Source organism: Mycosarcoma maydis, chromosome 3 (assembly GCF_000328475.2).
Source record: "Mycosarcoma maydis chromosome 3, whole genome shotgun sequence".
In the NCBI taxonomy this organism is placed as follows: Eukaryota; Fungi; Basidiomycota; class Ustilaginomycetes; order Ustilaginales; genus Mycosarcoma; species Mycosarcoma maydis.
Genome location: NC_026480.1, coordinates 872,669 through 892,954, shown reverse-complemented (window position 1 = coordinate 892,954; position 20,286 = coordinate 872,669). Strand labels below are relative to the sequence as shown.

The 20,286-nt window shown below is 51.7% G+C and overlaps 10 protein-coding genes and 1 non-coding gene across 11 annotated transcripts; 8 read left to right on the top strand and 3 right to left on the bottom strand.

Annotated features, from left to right (window-relative positions):
* Positions 1-72: 72 nt before the first annotated feature.
* On the top strand, positions 73-1,866 carry UMAG_01731 (uncharacterized protein; the record flags this gene model as incomplete). The annotated part of the gene is made up of 1 exon (XM_011389400.1): positions 73-1,866. The coding sequence occupies one exon, from the start codon at positions 73-75 to the stop codon at positions 1,864-1,866; it is 1,794 nt and encodes a 597-aa protein (XP_011387702.1).
* A 329-nt stretch (positions 1,867-2,195) lies between these two features.
* On the top strand, positions 2,196-3,647 carry UMAG_01730 (uncharacterized protein; the record flags this gene model as incomplete). Its single annotated transcript, XM_011389399.1, has 1 exon — positions 2,196-3,647. The coding sequence occupies one exon, from the start codon at positions 2,196-2,198 to the stop codon at positions 3,645-3,647; it is 1,452 nt and encodes a 483-aa protein (XP_011387701.1).
* A 177-nt stretch (positions 3,648-3,824) lies between these two features.
* On the bottom strand, positions 3,825-6,242 carry UMAG_01729 (uncharacterized protein; the record flags this gene model as incomplete). Its single annotated transcript, XM_011389398.1, has 1 exon — positions 3,825-6,242. The coding sequence occupies one exon, from the start codon at positions 6,240-6,242 to the stop codon at positions 3,825-3,827; it is 2,418 nt and encodes an 805-aa protein (XP_011387700.1).
* A 663-nt stretch (positions 6,243-6,905) lies between these two features.
* UMAG_01728 (peptide-methionine (R)-S-oxide reductase) lies at positions 6,906-7,574 on the top strand (the record flags this gene model as incomplete). The annotated part of the gene is made up of 1 exon (XM_011389397.1): positions 6,906-7,574. One exon carries the CDS (start codon positions 6,906-6,908, stop codon positions 7,572-7,574), a length of 669 nt encoding a protein of 222 aa, XP_011387699.1.
* A 103-nt stretch (positions 7,575-7,677) lies between these two features.
* UMAG_11366 (uncharacterized protein) lies at positions 7,678-8,901 on the bottom strand (the record flags this gene model as incomplete). The annotated part of the gene is made up of 3 exons (XM_011389725.1): positions 7,678-7,916; positions 7,991-8,128; positions 8,211-8,901. 3 exons carry the CDS (start codon positions 8,899-8,901, stop codon positions 7,678-7,680), a joined length of 1,068 nt encoding a protein of 355 aa, XP_011388027.1.
* Positions 8,902-9,698: 797 nt separating this feature from the next.
* UMAG_01726 (putative adenylyl-sulfate kinase) lies at positions 9,699-10,310 on the top strand (the record flags this gene model as incomplete). Its single annotated transcript, XM_011389396.1, has 1 exon — positions 9,699-10,310. The coding sequence occupies one exon, from the start codon at positions 9,699-9,701 to the stop codon at positions 10,308-10,310; it is 612 nt and encodes a 203-aa protein (XP_011387698.1).
* Positions 10,311-10,678: 368 nt separating this feature from the next.
* Positions 10,679-10,794, bottom strand: UMAG_16210. The gene has a single exon (XR_897726.1). It is a non-coding gene; the product is annotated as a 5S ribosomal RNA (ribosomal RNA).
* A 1,066-nt stretch (positions 10,795-11,860) lies between these two features.
* On the top strand, positions 11,861-12,489 carry UMAG_01725 (uncharacterized protein; the record flags this gene model as incomplete). Its single annotated transcript, XM_011389395.1, has 2 exons — positions 11,861-11,963; positions 12,062-12,489. The coding sequence occupies 2 exons, from the start codon at positions 11,861-11,863 to the stop codon at positions 12,487-12,489; spliced, it is 531 nt and encodes a 176-aa protein (XP_011387697.1).
* A 446-nt stretch (positions 12,490-12,935) lies between these two features.
* Positions 12,936-13,718, top strand: UMAG_01724 (uncharacterized protein; the record flags this gene model as incomplete). Its single annotated transcript, XM_011389394.1, has 1 exon — positions 12,936-13,718. The coding sequence occupies one exon, from the start codon at positions 12,936-12,938 to the stop codon at positions 13,716-13,718; it is 783 nt and encodes a 260-aa protein (XP_011387696.1).
* Positions 13,719-15,871: 2,153 nt separating this feature from the next.
* Positions 15,872-17,611, top strand: UMAG_01723 (uncharacterized protein; the record flags this gene model as incomplete). The annotated part of the gene is made up of 1 exon (XM_011389393.1): positions 15,872-17,611. The coding sequence occupies one exon, from the start codon at positions 15,872-15,874 to the stop codon at positions 17,609-17,611; it is 1,740 nt and encodes a 579-aa protein (XP_011387695.1).
* A 916-nt stretch (positions 17,612-18,527) lies between these two features.
* On the top strand, positions 18,528-20,123 carry UMAG_01722 (uncharacterized protein; the record flags this gene model as incomplete). The annotated part of the gene is made up of 1 exon (XM_011389392.1): positions 18,528-20,123. One exon carries the CDS (start codon positions 18,528-18,530, stop codon positions 20,121-20,123), a length of 1,596 nt encoding a protein of 531 aa, XP_011387694.1.
* Between the last annotated feature and the right edge of the window lie 163 nt (positions 20,124-20,286).

Below are 20,286 nucleotides of genomic sequence, written 5' to 3'. Positions count from 1 at the left end.
TAGCTCATCTCTTCAAGCACTCGCCAGCTTTCCATATATACGCTAGGCTCTAATAGCCGGGGCTTTCTTACCATGATAGATTGCTTTGTGCCAGACGTTATTCGACGCCTACTCAGTTGGCCTTCAGCAGTAACTGGCCAGATGTCATCTTATCCGGAAGAAGCTGCACACCTCTTCGTGCCTAGCCCAAGTGCCCGACCTTTGCATGTCTTGGCTGCAGCGGTTCCACCTTTGACCTACTATGTCGCACTGTTTCTGTTACCTCCTCTCCCTTCAAAGACATTTTCGTGCTCAGTTCGACGAGCTGCTTCGGTCGTCAGGACCATGCTGGCTGCCATATCTGTCTACACATTCGCATCGCTTCCATTCAAGTACTTCTACCCAGGAAGCGCAGTGCTGACCTATCAACTGGGTCTAGTCGGCTTCTACGGAGCATCACGTGTGCTCGACATCTTCTTCCTCTCCTACCCACGCATTCCCCGTCGCATCTTCATCGCAACAGCCGCCAAGAGCCAAGGTCGACATTCCAACATCATCCAACCTTACACTGCGGCAAAAAATGAGGAATGGAAGACAGAGCCTCTTCCGAAAAGACTTATCTCGTTTGAACGTGCGTGGTGGGCGCTTGACCTCATGATTAGTATGCGGGGTATTGGATGGGACTTTGCTTCTGCAGATGTACGTCACGACCCGCATCCTTGGCAGCCTCCCAGTTCAGCCCAGCTTAGAAGAGCGTTCTTCAAGCTCTTGCCTGTCCTCGTCGGATGTACTTGGATGCTCCACCACATGCATCCCATTCAGACGTCGACCTTTGACCCTTCGATCTTGGACCTGGATCCAGCGAGAAGGATCATGTTTGTCGCAGCTACCGGTATTTCTTTATATACGCTCTTTGATTTCGGCTATACGCTGACGAGTGCAGTAGTCCTGCCCATTCTACATGATGCTCCGGGCCCGGCGTCGCACCTTCAGTCCATGCTCGGCGACAAGATGAAAGGGAGATCAGGTATTCGCATCACAAAGCTTCGAAGCACCCAGCCAGTTAGTGCTGAGTCAGAAACAGAGACCGACAACGAAGAAGAGGCAGCTGCAGTCTCCCAATCACGGATGCAGCAACATGAGCAACTAAGTTTGCGAAACATAGATTTTTTCCCACTTCTCAATCCTGCCGGTTTCACAAAGGCGACTACAGTACGACGTTTCTGGAGCTACGCCTGGCACCGACTGTTTGGTCGACCTTTTGGCATCTATGGCATTCTTCCGTTCACCTACATCGCCTACCTGCTGCAAGATTTCTCGGAAGGAAAGCTAGACAATCCCAAACGCAAGCAGTCAAGAAGAGAGATCTGGCCATCGTACCATCCAGACCCCGTACGCTCCCTGGAACGTGGAAGAGCAGACTGGGCCAAAGTGCTCGGCGCATTCACTGCCTCTGGCATCATCCATGCCGTATCTGAGCGCGCTGCATTGGGCGGGAGAATCGCCGTGCCCGTCACCAACATTTGGCTCGCGAGAGATCATGCGAACGGATTTGGCAGCGAACTACACAAGCCTTCGTTCGTCGAATCAGGTGTCTTTAAGTTCAGCCCGTTGCAATTTGTACCGCCCATCTCAGGCGCAGGCGAGTTTAGCTTCTTCTTCCTCAACGGTGTTGCAGTTGTGGTGGAAGGTGCCGTGTCTAGATATGTTGAAAGGTACAGGAAACAAAAAAGCTCGACTGGAGAATACTATACCATGTGGTACGATCAGTACATTTCAGTTGCTTGGACACTGTCGGTGCTCCTCTTCACAGGACAGGCTTTTGTTGAAGGATGGATCCGAAGCGGCATTAGTAAAGAAATTGGGCTAGTCATGAGTAGATTGTGATGTCAAACTTGCAATGCTCATTTGTTACGAAGTCGTCTTGCTTAAAGAATATGTCGGTGTAGTGATCCCTCGATGGTGTAAGTAGGTACTGTATAGAAACTCTCATGGCCTGAAAGATGGACAATGAGCTGGAAACAGCTTTTCACAGCCCCAATTTTGAGATGTCATTCCAAAGGCGTTCGAGTAGCCGAGACTTTTTTTTTGTTTTTTGTTTTTGTTTTTTTTAGTTGGTCGGCTAAATTCACGGCATTCTCCAACTTCTTGTCTCGAAGATGTGTTTCTCCACCTTTCTTCTCGCCATTCGTCACCGCGAATCCGGTTGCATCAGAATGGCGAATGCTTCATCGCTTTACACAGCCTCAACAGACCTTTGTGCGGACTCTGTCGAATCCGTACCATACTTTCAAGGCCTGTTCGCCCTAGCTACGTATCAAGTGGACAAACATGAACAGGTGCAAGCCCAATCTTCGAGCTCATCTTCTTCCGCCGAGCCCTCGACAAATCACGATGACAGTGGCGAAGATGAAGAGAACACGACCACTCGAGAAGCCACATCGATCAGTCCTGCGTACACAAGGCGTGGAACACTGAGCATGTACTATGCCTCGTCGATCGAAGGCAAGGTGCAGTGCGAGAAGGTCGACACGATCGAGACGCCAGCTATCCTGGACATGAAGTGGTCGCTCACGAAAACGGGGGATGGTCCAGATGCAAGGCGAATCCTCGGCGTGGCGAATGCAAAGGGCCAGCTTACACTACATCGTCTGCAAAATAGTAGCTCGGGCCGAACCTCACTGTCAAAGCTGTCGATACTAGGCGAGCTACAGTTCAACAATCGAAATGCACTCTGTCTGAGTCTAGACTTTTCAGACCGGGCAGGGGGACATGCCGGAGGATACGATTTAGCAAACTTGACTGCAGACACGTCGGTCATTGTATCTCAGAGTGACGGTTCACTTGCTTATCTGCCCAGTTTGGAAACTGCACTTTCCAGCATGACTGTTGATGTCGAAGACATCACTTCGGATCTTGCAAGTACGTCGGTACATAAAAACACAAGCGATGAAAATGCAGACGAGGACAACGACTGGGACAGGACGAGCGAAGATGAGCGGCTTGCGTCACTTCAGCACACACACTCGCGGCTCAACTCTTCCTTCACGAGAAAACCTCGCGGACTCACCACCTGGGCAGCACACGACTTTGAAGCCTGGATCGCCGGCTTTGATTGCTTCAACCCCACCAGCGTCTGGTCTGGCGGAGACGACCTCACTCTGAAATGCTGGGATCTTCGCTCCGCCTCTCCTTGCAGAATTCCCAGACCATCTTTCACCTGCACTAAACCTTTTAGCGGCGGTGTAACATCGCTTCAATCGCATCACCTGCGACAGCATCTCTGGGCAGTCGGAAGTTACGATTCCTACCTGCGACTGTTTGACGCACGTATGCCAGCTCGCCCACTCAGCGAGACAAACGTGGGCGGTGGAGTCTGGCGCGTCAAATGGCATCCGGAGGATGCGCAGACGTTGTTGTGCGGCTGCATGCATGATGGATTCAAAGTGCTCAAGTTGGCTGAGCTGGAGGAAAGTGACGCTGGTGGAGTGATGTTGAGAGGCAGAGAATTTGATACAGTGACAAGATTCGATGACCATGACAGCTTGGCATATGGTTGCGACTGGGATCGCGGCGAGGGCAACAACGAGGGAGAAGTGGCGAGGAAAGTTTATAGCTGCTCGTTTTACGACGCCACTTTGCACATCTGGGATTCGGAGGTATCTTGAGAGCAAAATATATAGACACGAACACAGAGCACATTCGGCAGACGAAGAGCCGAAAGCAGAATGCTGAGAAGAATGCTGTGATTGAGATGTTATGGTGCATGCTGCTGAGAGGATGCTTGAGTCGGGTTATAAGACGGTGATTTTGATGATGCGGCTTTGCTTTTGATTTGATGGGTACTACTCGTCAGCGGCTTGAACTATGCTTTGGCGAGCCATGCGGTCAGCGAACCAGGTACGAATCTTGGTATCATCGCCCACGGAGCTCAACGTAGGCCCATTGGGGCCGTTGGCCCAAGCCACCGCATTGACTTCTGTGTTCTTGGAGTGTCCTTCTGTCAACGCAGCCATGCCGCGCTGCTGTGACCTGACCGCAAATCCGACGTCCAGGTGCCGCGCCGCTCTTCTTTCCTCCTCGACATCTCTCCCCATGGCTGCATCTTCATTCGGCAATCTCGGAGTTGTGACGTCCCACAGCGCCACATTTCCGGTGTTGCACCCAACAGCGAGGAATCTGTCGTCGAACAGCGCCATACGGGAGAACAGCGTGTTTTGACACTGGACGGGATCATAGAGCGTTTGCACTTCGCTCCGAATGAGGCAAGAGTCGAGAAAGGTGGACAGTGGAAGTGAGTATATATTGCCACCGGTGCAGGATGCGTACAGGTTGGTCGAGGATGAAATGATCTGCGAGACGCCATGGGCTCGGGCGAAGCTGCTGACGGGCGCAAGGAGAGACACGTCGGGTGTGTCCCATGCAGAAGAGATAGGCGGCTCGGCAGATTTGTGCGTATCGACTTCTGAAACGGGTGTAGAAGGTTGAGACTGGCGCACATGGCGAAGATCCCAACACTTGATGATGCCATTGGCCGAGCCTCCGCTGAGTAGCTTATGACCTTGGCCATCGGCAAGGTAGGCGAGCGCGGTGATGCCGGCTGGCAATGTATACGTTGGTAGGCGCTTCCTGCCTCTACCAACCGCAACGGTAGCTTTGAGCCTTTGTTTGCGACCTTTGCTCCCGGCAGCCGCTGCAATAGAAGCTACAGTGTTGTGTGCAGCGTCGATGGTGAGCACAGGCGTGATGCCAATGTCACCATCCTCATCGTCAGCCTCGATCATCTGTGAGCGTGAGCTGGTCCTTGCATCCCAGATGCGAATCGTCCCGTCTCGTCCGGCACTTGCGAAGACCATACCACATCCACCGTCCCCGTTCGTAGTTGGATCATACACGATTGTCCTCGGACTGCCTCTGTGTCCTTGAAACCTGCCTGTGCATTTTAGGTACTCGGTATCCCAGCTTCGAATCGAAAAGTCGCTCGCACCAGAAAGAATGCTTCGATCATCAAATCGCCATACCAGCTCGAAAATTGCCGAGGATGATGAGGCTTGCCATTGCGGTTTGGTGGTGAACGACTCGGCTGATGCATCTTGCCATGGAAGCGTGTCGAGGAGTGTGATACGACCTTCGTCATCACCTACCGCTAACCATTGGGCTGTTGGGTTGACAGATCTGGAAGAGTAGCTGTAGGCGGCACAGATGGGATGTGACAAGATTTCGTCATCAGTGCTGCGGGGGATTTGAAAGATGCAAGAAGAGGGCGATACGAAGGTCTCGAGAAAAGCAGTCGTGTCGATGGTAGGAGTACGCGTTGCCGAAAAGGGGCGTGATGCTGCGAGTAGGCCGTTGTCAGTAAAAACGGGCTGTCTAGTGCGCATGCTATGCAATGATTGTGGCAAAGGAGACAACACACCATTCACTTCACCGAATGCAGACTCCTTGATCTTTGTTGCGGGCAAAGAATGTGCTGAACGGTTCTGAATCCTCTGTATGTGGGCATGTACTCCCTGAAGAGAGCGAGCAGAGGTTTGAGGTAAAGCAGCAACGTTGCTGCGTCTTTGACGGAGGCGCGAAGGACTAGATGAGGCGTCGTCGCTATCACTGTCGTCGAAGCTATCGAGGATAATGGGGCGCAACGGAGACGAGCTTGGTGGCGTCATGAGCCCATGCTGCTGACGCTGCTTATTGCGCTGCTTTGCTGCCTTGAAGATACTGAAAGCTCGAGATGGAGTGACATTACCTCGAACAAGGAAGCCCTTCTGACGCTTTGTCGGTGTTGTTGGTATCGCTGCAGAGTTGTTCTTGGCAGCTGCCAAGATAGTGGATTTCTTCGGGCTGGTTGCTGTGCTTGACCTCTTCAAAGGCCGCCTTGATGGGGAGGAAAGCCGGAAGAGACCTGCACGGTGCCCACCAGAAACACAGTGTGGTGCTTTGATCATTGTTGGGCTATTTGGGCTGATCGATGCATCAATGCTTTTTCGATGTATCGTCAACCGTCCTGGCTGAAGTCTTTGATTCGATGCGGATCCACTTGCGTTGCCCAGAAAAGTGTCGTCGATGTCGCTGTCGTCATCACCGTACTGTGGGTAGCAGCAAATGTCAAGATCGCAGTCTGACGCAGCTTCTTCTTCATCCGACTGGTGACCAAGAAAGAGTCGAAGCGACTTTTGCTGATGAAGCTGGCTGGGAGGTCGCGGCTGGATGATATTGTGCCGCGAAGTGCTTGCCAGCACTGAGGGCGAAGAAGGGGGCGAGAACATCGAGGCTGCCGTGATTCGTGTTGCTGCCCTGCGATGACGATATCAGTTGGCTGCACACAGGCAGGGGCCAACTGGATCTGTCTGAGTTGACAAGAGGGAACAAGAAGCACAAAGAGGTGTCAGTGTGCATTTCAGGGACTTCGCCACTTTGGTAAAGTCACGAGAGCTTAGCAAGGCTGTAAAATGTTGACGTGACTCACACTTTACGCGTATTACGCGTATCGTGAATTTGATCTCTTTACGATTCGTGATTCAAGACTTTTGTCCGGGTTTGTAAGAGCATGTGTAGAAACGAACAGTCACGAGTAAATCGTGAATGATTATTCACGATTATCGTGCAAATATGTATCTTTACTGTATCTTTTTCACGTAATACTGCATCATCTATCCGGCTGTCTCTGTTTGTGGAGGCTTTGCCTCTGAGAACTAAATTGAGTTTGGACGATGGCGTTTGCACTTACGACTGAGCTGACAGGTGCCAAAATTGCTTGATTCCCCGTGCACTCTTCAGCTGCTTACAGATTTTTTTGACGGACAGTGGTGGATGCGAAGGTCACACATACTGTATCAGTCATGAGTGTGAGTTCGTGCGCACACGACACCTTTACTTGTCTTTCGTAGTCCATCAACTGGAACGCTCCTATCTCACTAGACTCCCAGCTGATGGCTTTAACTCGCTCTAGCCATCGATCCATACCACTTATCAACACGCTCACACTGAGCCGAAGGACACTCCTCGGTACCGGTGCTATCGTTGCTTGTATCGCTGCCATCTCGTCTGGCCATTTGCATACAATCAGTGCGACCAGGGCCAGTTCTTCAGCCGCAGCGCCCTTCAAATCCCACCTCCGTCTGTTTTCCTCCTCCCCAGCGACGGCATTCAAAATGGGCTCCACTGCCTCTTCACGGTCAGCTCCCGAGTCTTTCCCCAAGGGTATGTCCGACTCAGAATGGCGTACCAAGCTCAACCCGGAGCAGTTCCGCATCTTGCGTGAAAAGGGTACCGAAATGGCGGGCACGGGAAAGTACAACAAGCACTACCCCAAGGATGGCGTCTACACGTGTGCTGGCTGCGACTCGCCGCTTTACAAGGCGACGACCAAGTTCGACTCGGGCTGCGGATGGCCCGCCTTCTTTGACGCTATCCCAGGCGCAATTGACCGACACTCAGACAGGAGTTGGGGCATGGAGCGTATTGAGATCACTTGCAAGAACTGCGGCGGTCACTTGGGCCACGTCTTTAAAGGAGAAGGCTTCAATACTCCCACTAATGAGCGTCACTGTGTTAACAGCGTCTCGATCAACTTTGACAAGGATGAGGCCAAAATTTAAAGCCTCCTTCACTACTACGTCTCTGCTTCCGTTCTACAGCCTTCTCATATTGTAAGTCACAATGTAGAATAGCGACTGACTGTCTGGCATTACGTCTGATTCTTTAGAACAAGGTGGCTTTGGCTGTCATGCACACAGTGCCGGCTTCATTGAGAGCCCACAACGATGCTTGCTTTCTGTCATGATCCTGCCACCCACCACGAAGTCGCACTATTTGCTCGACGGTCAGAGGTGACGTGGCACGATACTCGAAACTTTTCACCTGTCCCGACGCTTCACGTGCTGCTGTGGCTATCAGGTTTAGCAGTAATGTTGCTGTCAGCGGGCCGTGAACGAGACAGTCTGTAAGTAGGAGCAATCCAAGTTTGTCAGTGAGAGGAAGCATGGTGAATAAACGTTCAAGGACTCATACGGACCTGGGTGACCTTCTTCATTGCGGCAGTATTCCGGGTCCAGATGGATGCGATGCGCGTTGAAAGTCGCCGCCGAGTAGCGGAACAGGGCTGCTCGAGTAGCATGATAATCGAAGCCAAAATCAGATGGCTTTTCTTCCACTGTAACGAGTGAACCGAGTAATGTTGATAGTCAGCGAGTCAAATTCCGGATTATCCGCGACATGTGACTTTGCAGACTCACCTTCTGTGGCCTTTGGCCTCTTGTCCGCAGGTGGTGGGACATATTTGCGCTGATCAGCTGGCCTCTGCTTCCTGTAAATATGAGTCCTTCTTTCTGTCGATACGATTCCCTCTGCGCCCTCGTATACCAGCTTCCGTGTGACCAGGACCATCGTTCCGGTCTTGGCGCCTTGCTTGAGAAGAACACTCTCGACTGTCACATTGCATTGTACATCTTGTCCCACTTTGAGCTGCTTTCCCTGCTCGAATTCAAACGAGCCACCGGCCCACATGCGCTGATCCAGTCCTCCTGGTGGTCCGAAGCTTCTCTCGGTACCATCTGCGCCGAGCGTACTTTCGCTGAGCAGTGGGTTGAACAGTACCAATTCTGATCCAAGGGGCATATTTGAGCCTCTTTGAAGTGCAATGACATCTTCACCGTTGTGTTTGTCTATCAGGCTTCGTGAACAAGCCACTTTGGACGATGGTCCGGAGAGTTTTGGCAGAACGAGCAGTACCTGACGCGCTTTGTTCAAGTCAGCTGTATCATGCATCGTGGTCGCCTGTGCCTGGATGGTGCGCGTCCAGTCGTCTAGACTTGAGCATCTTGTACGACTCCACGAAAAGCTGCGCGATTGCACAGATGGGACTATGACCTTGAGGCTCCTCGATGAAGCATGCAGGAAGCGTTGTGGTTGAGCGAGTCGTAACATGATAATTGACTAGCAAAGAAAGATAGGGCTAGGCCTCAGTGTGATGTAGAGGAAAGTGGAAGCAAGGATATAGAACTCAGTCAACTAGGTTGGGGTCGCGGTCAGAGTTATGGTTATATCCAAGGTCCTTACTATGAGAGTCAGGATCAAGAACAACGTGTGGAGTAACGCCGGCGGAATCTAGCGGATTTACGGAGGGTGTTACCACTATAAATAAAAGCCGCACTGTCAGATTTCGATAGACGACACAAGACTGCAACACGTGACTCTGGTACATTCAATTCACCGCATACTTTGTCCTTCGTTCCTTGCCCATCATCGTTTTTTCGCTGCCTGCATTTGCACCTCTCCTTCACCCCACGGCTCTGCCAGCCTTTCTTGCGTACAGTCGCTATCGTCTTTTAGATTCTCGCGAGCTAGCCTGTCCCGCGTCATGGCGCCATTCCCTAACCAACTTTTCATCTGATTGTCACTCTCGGCCGTGTAAATTGATCTTAGTCAAATGCCGTTGGGTCACGTAAAATTTCAGAACACCGTCACGAACGTCAGTCGATGGCGTGATGCACCGCCAACTTATGCACGAAGCTGCAGTTTAAGCCAGACTGTCGCACAGACACTGCTCGGCAAATCGAGATTTTGAGAAGAAAGTCGGCGAAATTCCGTTTTCTCACACGATCTTTGCAATTCACGATTGGACAAGCTTTGCAAGGTTCACGGATCCACAACATCAAACATCCTCCTGACCCCGTTTCACCTAACCCTCACATCTAGCATAGACATTTATAACATACATCAGCATGGCTACCAACATCACCTTCCACCCTGGTCACGTTTCGTACGATGAGCGAGCCGAACTGCTCTCCCAGCAGGGACTCACGATCTGGCTCACTGGTCTCTCGGCTTCGGGCAAGTCGACCATTGCAACTGCCCTCGAGCAGCACCTCCTCTCGCTCAAGAAGTCTGCTTACCGTCTGGATGGTGACAACATCCGCTTTGGTCTGAACAAGGACCTTGGCTTCTCTCCCCAGGACCGCGAGGAGAACATCCGACGTATCTCTGAAGTCTCGTTGCTCTTTGCCTCGTCGACTACCATCACCATCACGTCATTCATCTCGCCCTACAAGGCCGACCGTGAGATTGCAAGGAAGCTTCACGAAGCTCACGTTCCAAAGCTGCCCTTCGTTGAGGTATTTGTTGATGCTAGCATCGAAACCTGCGAAAGCAGGGATCCCAAGGGTCTCTACAAGAAGGCCAAGGCTGGGGAGATCAAAGAGTTCACCGGCATCTCGGCGCCATACGAGAAGCCCGAACAACCAGAGATCCACATCGACGCCGACAAGACCTCCATCGAGGATGCGGTTCGAATCATCACCGAGTATCTCATCAACAAGGGCTACCTCAAGCTCTAGTATTGTTCCAAGCGGCCAAACAAATTCTCAACGTCGCTAGCGGAGGTCGTACAAACCGGATGTAAAGGATCAGTAGACTTTGCTTCTCGCTAGGTTCCATTGTAGTTTAGATCCAACGAAGGAATTCTATCATGATCACATGAACCTCGCGTGCTGGTTGCTGCTCTGAACAACCTCAAGCCATAGAATTGGTTCGTCATATGAACAGCGTTAGCGACGGCTGATTGGATCGATTACCTGACGCGAAGAAGCATTCCTGTAAAGAGTTGAGCCGAATTCAAGTCGCAATCCCAACACAGCGTTGCGACGGCATATGTTCACAGTGTGACGCAATACGCACGAGGTGTTGAAAATCTATCGTAAAAAAGGAACTGCAGCACCTAGGATTCCCACGTGGTCCCCCACCGCAGTACTGACTAGGCGACACGCCGCTTAAACTACGCAGATCGGACGGGATGCGGTGCTTTCGACGTTCTATGGCCGCAGATGTTAATCATGGTTTGGTGGTTGTATAAGTGGTGATTACGTATGTTGAAATCATGAGTAGCTGCGATGGATAGCCGATTTCTAAAGTATACCAGCGCGCTCAGCCTGGAGTGGTTGTCGTGAGGCAGTCGTGACTGCAAAAATTTACTCGCAATTCGTGATGTTGAGTCTCACCTACCATTCATCCGGCACAAATCTTGCAGAGAGAAGTAGGTGATGTTCAGGAGAAGAGCTTCGAGCCTTCTCTTCGTAGTTATAGGTGGTTGCTCCGTCAACTTCATACTTTTGCTCGCAATGATACCGCTTTAAGTCCCGACTTGAGACTGTCTCTCCGTCATTTTGGCCCAGGCTATGAGAGCGAAAGTGTCGGCTTGACATGTCGAATCTACACACCGCGCACACGCACAAGCGAGGCGGAGCGTTAATTATTTCTTTTTGGCACAACTACGGTATCTACAAGCACAAAGGCTGAGAGCTGTCTGAGGTCAGGTAGAAAGTGACATATCACTTCGACGTCGTCTAACACCTCTGCTGAACTGCCTGCTAAAAATCAGGTACGAGACACGACAAGCGTTTTCACCAGCGTTAGCCTCATTTTCATCTCGTACATTGTCTACCCTGGCCCATTAAAGGCGACTTCATGCAGGTCTGCGCAAGAATGTTCACTGTGGCATTTCTGTGCAAGGAGCTGCTGCAAAATGCCTGCTAACGTACCAGCACCGACAAAACTACGCGGAAGCAGTCTCCAAGCCATTGTAGGCGATCCCCCGGGTCAAACATTTCGCCTTGCGTCAGTGGCTGACGAAGTGCAAGCTCTGTGCTAAAGGGATGCAAGCACCCCCTTAAAGAGGATAGCTGAATCGTGAATGCTTACCGCGTCAGTGACACTAAGCGGCGAGGCAAGTTGTACGCAGCAGCTGCAAAACCTTGGAAGTGGATGGTGACTCTTTGATCGCCTGCGTTGGTTCACAAGTATAGATATAGATATATATATGCTTCGCCAGCTTCACAAAGACCTCGACGCCCGTTTCCCTCGTCCGGCTCTGAGTCTCAGCACATCCACGATGAAGTTTTTCGCCTCGTTCCTTTTGGTCATCCTCGCCTCTGTCGTAGTCGTACAGGCCAGCGTTCAGCCTACGCCGGCTCCTCGCGTCGAGAAGAGGCAGAGTAAGTGTCACGATGGTGCCGCCGCTGTTTCCCTCTCACCGCAACATAACCGTGACTGACTCTTATCCACGCTACTCACCTTTGTTGCCCATATTCAGGCTTTGATCCATACAACCTCTCGCAATACACCAACTCAGCGGCACTCTCGTCACTGTCAAACTTCATCAACTCGCAGTTTGGCGGACTTGAGTCGCTCTCACTTCCTGCTGGCCAGTCTTCATTCATCGCTTCTCAGAGGAGCGACGCCTACTCTTACCTTTCAGTCGCTTCATCGATCCTTGCTAATGGAGGGGCTAGCAACTCGAACCTGGGCTCTATCCTGGGCTCCATCACCAGATCTGCTAGCGGTGCTCTCAGCAGCATCTCTAACGCTGCTGCATCGGCTGCAAGTGCTGCCTCCACCGGGGCCGCCCCCTCGGGCTCTTCCAACGCGGCTGCGACTGCATTGGGCCCTATGCCGGGCTACTTTGCTGGCATGGTCGCCTGCACTTTCGTCGCTGCCCTCGCTGGTGTCTTTGCTTTGTAGTCTCTTTCAATCATGCAATCAAGAGAGGATGAAACGTCAGAGTCACAAAAAGATTTACGTTTAAAACAGCGCCGTGACAGTTCTTGACTGAGACCACGTTGTCCGAAATTTAGCTTGTAGATATACAGGCGCGAGTTGACCTCGTGTCTCGAGCAGGTAGCAGACGGCGTGGCTGGTAACACGGCATGCTCGTCTGTGTGAAGCAGTCCAAAAAAAGGTCTCGGCAGCTTGGAGTCGCGTGTTGCGATCGCCATTCATCGGAAATCGAAAATGATTACAAAGACATGACGGAAGAAAAGTGATTTAAAAGCCTCCACCTGCGGTAGAGCAACCTTCTTCTTGGAGTATGAGTCGGTCCTTTCTCTGCGACCTTGATATTTACTAGTGTAATCCGTTCAAAGCTCAACACGATCTTGCTCAGCACCTGCCAGGATCTCGAGAAAAGGATGGCCACGAGGCTCCCTCACAGATGCGCCTCTCTGGTCTCTGGCTCCGTACGGATATGGTCTGCTCACACGTTCTGCCCGCCCATGTCGGTTTCGAGGGTGATGCCACCAAGAATATGCGGCCAAAGCTTTCGACGCTCTCTTCAAGTGAGTGCAACTAGGCGATGCCAGATGGGTCACGCTCGGAGCCTCACCACCACTGCACTTTGCTCGAGCGGCTCCAGTCGCATCACTATTAAAGACCCAGAGCCTCAGACTGGACTCTATTACCACCCGACGCCGATCAGCATCTCTCGTGGTCCAGACCAAGTTGCATCTACTGTCGATGGGTGGGCAATCTCGTTTTCTCCCAAGCCATCCGCTTCTAACGACGCTGTCATTGCCTACGTCCTACCAACAAATACATCATCATCACAGTATGCAGAGCCAGCCGAGTTCGTACGCGCAAATCCGGACAGGATACGCATCAATCCGTCTGGATGGAGGATCATGCACGAAGTGCTTCGAAACGAAGTAGTGCCTAACGATGACTTGCTCAGATTTGAAGCTTCAACGCGCGAAAGCGGCTGGGCACATCTGACTGACCTTCGGCATCCGCTGATGCCAGGAAGGATCGCGACGCCTGAGAACATCATTGCCTCGGTAGCGTTTACAGATGGCCAGCTCAATGTGGAAAGTTATGAGGAGAACAAGTCTTACCGGCTTGTTACTGGATACGAAGGCCCAATTCAAATGGCGGATAGCTGGATTGAAAAGTTGAAGAAACGATTCGAGTCGCTCTGAAGTAGTCAGCATTGGAGAGGAACAAGGTAGTTCAATGTAACCTGACTTGATCCTTCTCGATGCGCAAATGCCCAATTGACCCAAAAAGGAGCTGATTTGACCCAGTGGGGGGCTTATATGGGCTCTTTTCTTATAGCTAGCTTGTTGGGAAGATCAGGCGTGCAACACAATCGGTGCGGCATCTTCGCGACGCCGACCTGAATGTATTTATGGATGCTGTATGCGGCTGCAAAAGTATCGAGTGTGTTTGAGCGCGAGCCTGGAAAGAACAGTACAATGCCCTCGTATACCACAGGGTGACACCATGCTCTTGCTGGCTGTCAGAGTCGCTGCCGCGGCGCAAAGCTTCAATGACGCCGATACGCGTTGCAGGTCACGTGCGACTCGAAGAGAACGCCAGTTGAGCTGAGCGGTAAACATCATTCTAATCGTGATTAAGGCGCTGCAGCTTGTCTCTTGAAGATACGGAGGTCGCCAACAAAACAGCACAGTGCTATTCACGATTACACACACACAGTCAGCCACCAATACGCGGCGCAGAGCGAGTTACGTAGAATCGGCGCCAAATTGGGGGCGCGGACCAGCGAGCTGGCCACCGCTGGAGGCAAGTGTTTGTTGTGCAAAAATAATTAGCGGCATTAACGCCGTTGTTACCACCTCATGGTCGTCATACGTGTGCGGGGCACGGTGCTCTCAATCTGTAACTGGTGGCTGGGTGGGGTTAGCGACATACGAACTCCGGTTTCTCAGTGAGCAAGACAGGCTTAGAAACGCAAAGGAGAAAATCATACAGTAATTCCATTCCGAGTAAGGAGAGGTCTGGACACAACAATTAAGCTCGACACTAACTACGATTCCAGCCTGTCATTCATGACAGCGAACACCCACGTCTCGTGATTGAAATTGTTCAGGACAAATTTGCGGGGGAAGCTAACCAGATTTGCAGGTGCAAGCGGTAACCCTTTCTTATTATAACGTTAGTACATGTAAACTTGAGGTGATCTTGAACCTAAGTTAACTGTAGCCAGCATCCATTCTGATTCGTGATCGTGATTCATGATTCATGATTCCTTCCTGTGACTCGCATCTCGAAAGCTTTCCCACGCCATGGAACGTTCCTGGATTTTATGTTCTCAGCTGTGCTAGGAGTGCTAGTACACGCTGATATACTAACACGTGCGACGAGAACATAATCACGAATAGTACCGCCAAAGGGTACAAGCTGCAGTGATTCAGCTATGATTCAGCTATCGATCAAATCGCTCAACTTCTTAGTCACTCTCTCAATCACGTCGAGAGTTTGATCGACCATGGCTACGCTTGCCAAGACATTGGCTCGTTCTGGATTGTCGCAGGCATCGGTAGGTGGCGCGTGGTGCCCTCGAGAGAAAAGTTTCATGCGATCAATTTCTCGTGTGAGGAGGTAACTTAGGGAAAGTGTTCTCCGTATCCATTTCTTGACGTTTTTCTATCAGGTGGTGGTGACCATCGGCTAATTCTATGCACTTAGCGAGGGTTCTGTCACAGCAGCGCAACATGTTCCATATTCCATTCTGTGATTGCTGCGGCCCGTGCTCAGTCAGGGAGACGCAATCTTGAAAGAATCTGCCAAGGGCAGAGTCACGAGTTGGTCAGTTTGTCGCGTTTGTGATTCTCACACCCGTCACACTCTGTGATTGTGACTATGGGTATTCTGTGACGCGCACCGACATGACTAGACAGCTGCCATTCTGACATTCCGCTTCAGTGTGATTCGCCCCGCTCGGCTGCATCAAACAAGCACATGTGACCTTACTTGTCGAACGGGCAACTCCTGTGGCGGTTCAGCATGTGCTACAGCAAATATCGCCCACGGCTAAGTTGCTGTCCAGAGAGCAGCTAGAAGTCCACTCTCTCTCTCTCTCCCTTTCTCTTGGCTAGGGAAGCCATTCGTTAAATACCCACGCCGTGTGCTTGCCACCTTCACACACACCATCCGACTCTAACGCTTCGTTGTCCGTTACAACAAAAGCGAACATCATATTTGACACCATCTAACACCTTCACGGGGTCATCTTTTGTACTGCGACTCCAAAGTACCACGCTTTGATTGATCTTTTTATTGACCTCGTCACAGCATCGAATTCACTCGCTAGCAAGGTGTTCGCCGCGATATGCCCGCCTTCCCTTCCTCCAGCGCCGCAAATTCGGCAGGTAGGCATATTGAGCTCCGCTCAGATAATGCATACGTCCAACATCTCGTTCATGTCATCAACACGGTACTTGAGCGAACAGGCTTGGCTCTCCCTGTGCTCGTCCTCACGCTACTGTTCCTCACCATCAAGTACCACAATCGAACCATCTTCGCCAAGCCACCGCGCAAAGAGCTCTACTCTCCACCAGCGTGGCCCCTCATCGGCCATACGCTTCAGGCCATGAAATATACAGATAATATCCTCGACTGGTTCCTGGAACAGTCACGTAAGCATCCTGTCGGCTTTTCTGCCTCTATCGCAGGCACAGGCTCGGGTCAGATGAACTTCATCTATCGTCCCGAGTACATTGAATATGTGCAAAAGACCAACTTCGAAAACTTCGAAAAGGGACAAGCGGTCAAGACCCGCTTTTCCGATCTTCTCGGCCAGAACGGCATATTCAATTCGGATGGCCATGTATGGAAGACGCAGCGCAAGATGGCGTCCCACATCTTTTCCGTGTACCAGTTTCGCACCTGGGTTCAGACAGTGGTCCAGCGAGAGATGGACAGTGTCGTTGGCATCCTTGATGCACTGACGGAAGGCAAATCGAGCAGTGATCCGGCTACTCTGCTTCTTCCCGACCTCTTTTTCCGTTACACGCTGTCGTCGTTTGGCAAGATGGCATTTGGTTCCGACATTGACTGCCTCAGCGCCGATCCGAGTTGCCTCGAACGCGAGGTCGAATTTTCCAATGCCTTTGACTTTGTGCAGATGGTGATTGATAAGCGCTTCCGCAAGCCCATGTGGCAGCTGATTGAGCGTTTCTCCTCCGAGGGACGCAAGAATGCCAGGATGGTGAAGAAGATCAACAGCTTTTCAGGGCAGATTATCGAACAACGTCTACGCGAGAGGGAAGCAGGCATTCAGAAGGAGAAGATGACCTCGGATGGCAAGGAGGGTAAGGATCTGCTCGACCTGTTCATGGATATCACCACAGACCGTGACGACCTTATCTCGGTGGTGCTCAACTTCATCATTGCTGGTCGTGATACCACTGCGCAGGGTCTATCCTGGCTGTTCTACGAGCTGATGAAGAATCCGCAATACGTGGAAGAGATCCGTTCAGAGATTCGGAACGTCCTTGGCAACACAGATGGCAGCATTCGCAAACTCGATTATGACACCACTAAGGATCTCGTCTTTACTCAGGCTTGCTTCAATGAAGCGATTCGTCTGCATCCACCGGTACCCAAAAATGGCAAGCGTGCCATCAAGGACGATGTTGTTGTGCCTCAAGGTCCAACAGCTGCTGGACTTCCCCCGATCAAGATCTACGCCGGTGAATTGCTTTCGTGGTCTGACTGGGTCATCGCTCGCAACCCAGAAGTGTGGGGCCCGGATTGTTGTGAATTCAAACCAATGCGCTTCATCGAGACGGTAACGAATGAAGACGGTACCAAAACTCGTAGCCTCAAGAATTTCGGTCAGTGGAAGTTCCACGTTTTCAATGGCGGGCCTCGTCTCTGCCTTGGTATGACCCTGGCCAACTACGAGGCGCTGAGCATAATTGCTGCTGTCATGAACCGATACGATTTCGGATGGGGTACCAAAGCGCAAGGACAGACAGCTGACTGGCCACTCAAGTATCTGCCTTCTGTGACGCACCCCTCACAAATGTACACTGCCACTGTTGTACGACGTGATGAGTTGATGTAGGGAGTCGATCAATCACGAATGCCAATCGTGAATATCGTTTATTTTCTGTTAATACTAGCCGCTGAGCTCGATGTTCACGATTGTTTCGCCGTGTCCAATCTATCTGTAATGTATGCATGCTGTACACAGAGCTTTGATGATGAATGACTATGTCAGATGTCCATACAGAAAAGCGGGCGCCAGCGATACGGGTCTCGTGACTGTAGTCATGATTCGTGATTGACCCGTGACGCACAGTTCACGATCCAAGTCACGAGTTAAGTTGTGAGGGTGATTCACGATTCGTGATTCGAGATTATCGTGAATGGACGTCGGTGAAATAAGTCGCCGAGATGTTTCATCGCGGGAACGCGCGCCGCGCCACCAAGTGCGAAACTGAATTCTCATCAACGAGACGAGCCACGTTGACTGTGGACGATCATATATCAAGCTTGTGGAGAACAAGTAGAGACCATGTGTGACGCATCGAACAGTGGTGCTTCTTGGCGCTGAGCTTCAGACAAGATTGGCTGAGCGAATGCGTAAGAGTCGGAGGTCGGCAGCTCAAAGCGGAGGGCAAGATCAACTCGGACGTCCAGCATCGGTCGGCCAATTTTCGCCAGTGCTTCGCCGATGAGCGGTTCTCATGTTCTGCACCCTGGCATGCTAAGACTGATGTTCTGCTTGGCCGGTGCCTACGGCGATATTGAACTCCAACCAACATGGGACGACTGTGGGGAAGGTTGTAAGAAACTCGTTGGGTCTACCCTTTACACCGGCACTCGCACACTATTAAACCCAAGGGGTTGGTTAGTACCCTTCTCAGATGCATTTCCTTCTTGGTACCCTACTCTTCCTCAGAGATCCGTCATTATTGTCGAGTTGGTTTCAACAAGGCAATATGTTGCGCACCGCCCTCCACCCAGCACCACATACCATGTGTATCTCTTCGTCGTCACGCCGCACGCTTACTGGTGCAGCGAAGGCAATGCGCCCATCACTCGACACATCCGCCGCCTCGCGTTCTGCTACTGTTCCTCCTCTGCCGCCGCTTCCGCCTGCGAAGGCTGGCAAGGAAGAAGGCACAATTGCATCGGTTTTTGCATCCCTCTCGGGTGGCACGCTTGAAGACGCTCTCCCAGACCGTTTCGCGCAACTCAAACAGTCGCTCGTCACTTCGCCTTCGCACGCCGAGCATCTACATCGAACTTGGCGCAGCATCCTATCGTCACTCTCAAGGCGCGTCTCTGAAACAGTGGAATTGGGTGGTGACTGTATTCCTGAACTCGACTTTCCCTCTACTTCAAGCACCACAGCAGCTGGACCTTTGGAGAACTGGACGGATGCAAAGACTTTGGACGCCATCAAGCAGCGAGGCGTGGCCGTGATACGAAACGTGATTCCATCGAAACACGTCTTGCAGTGGAAACAAGATATTCAAGTGTATGCAAAGCTCAATCGAGCAAAAGGCTTCCCACAGGACAACCCGCAGGTGTATGAGCTCTACTGGACTCCGGCACAGTTGGCTGCTCGCTCGCACCCTAACCTGCTTGCTACGTGTGAGCGGTTCCTACAGCTCTTTCATCGACCTTTGGCCTGCAACACTGCCGCCGAGGATGACATTTCAAAAACGTGCTCTCTCGCTCACCCACTGAACTACGTGGATCGACTGCGCATCCGCCAGCCTGGCGATTCCAAGTTCGCGCTCGGTGCACACATTGACGGCGGTGGTATCGAACGATGGGAGTGCGATGAATTCCGTGGACTCTGGCACCACATTCTCACGGAAGGGGCCGAATGGCAGTTGCACGATCCGTGGTCGCTGGGGCTGAATGGAGAGCGAATGGCGGCGAAAACAGACATGTACGGTGGTCCTGGCCAGTGTGGTGTTTTCCGGCCGTTGCAAGGTTGGCTTTCCATGTCAAACACCAAGGCTGGAGAAGGAACGTTGAAGGTGTTGCCTTTCTTGAAAGAGTCTACGGCGTACATTGTGCTACGACCGTTTTTCACATGTATCAAGCCGGAATCCGCCTGTAGCAGCAGAGAAGACTACCTGGCAGAATCCAACTGGAGGCTGGACACCACATCGCGCAAATTCCCTGGCTGCAGTCTGGGACACAACATCGAGCTTTCCCCGGAAACGCATCCGCATCTCGAGCTGAACCAGACAATGACAAGCATCCCGCATGTCTTCCCAGGCGATATGGTGCTCTGGCACTGCGACGCAGTCCACTCGGTCGAAAACAGACACGACGGCAAACGCGATAGCAGCGTCATGTACATCCCCGCCATCCCCACTACCAAGCTCAATTGGAACTACATCATCCACCAAAGGCGTTGTTTCGAGCAAGGTCTTCCGCCACCAGACTTCCCCGGTGGTCAAGGCGAATCCACTTTCCACGGTAGAGGCACACCAGACATGGTTCAAGGCCACACGGCCAGAGCCAGTCTCGGATTGCAGAGTTTGCCATTGCCCGCCAATATGGACGCTCACCAGAAGAGATTGATCGATTGGTGCAACGAACAGCTTTGATCTGTATCGTGGAATAACGTTAACTCATGTACATCGTTTCCATATCACGAAGAGCACAGTGTTGCTGACATGTGCCCTCCATTAAGCGCTTTGTGACAGAAGCAGAATGTCGTTTTGCACGCTAAAATTTTCAACTCCAGCACGCACAGATACTTTTTTGCTG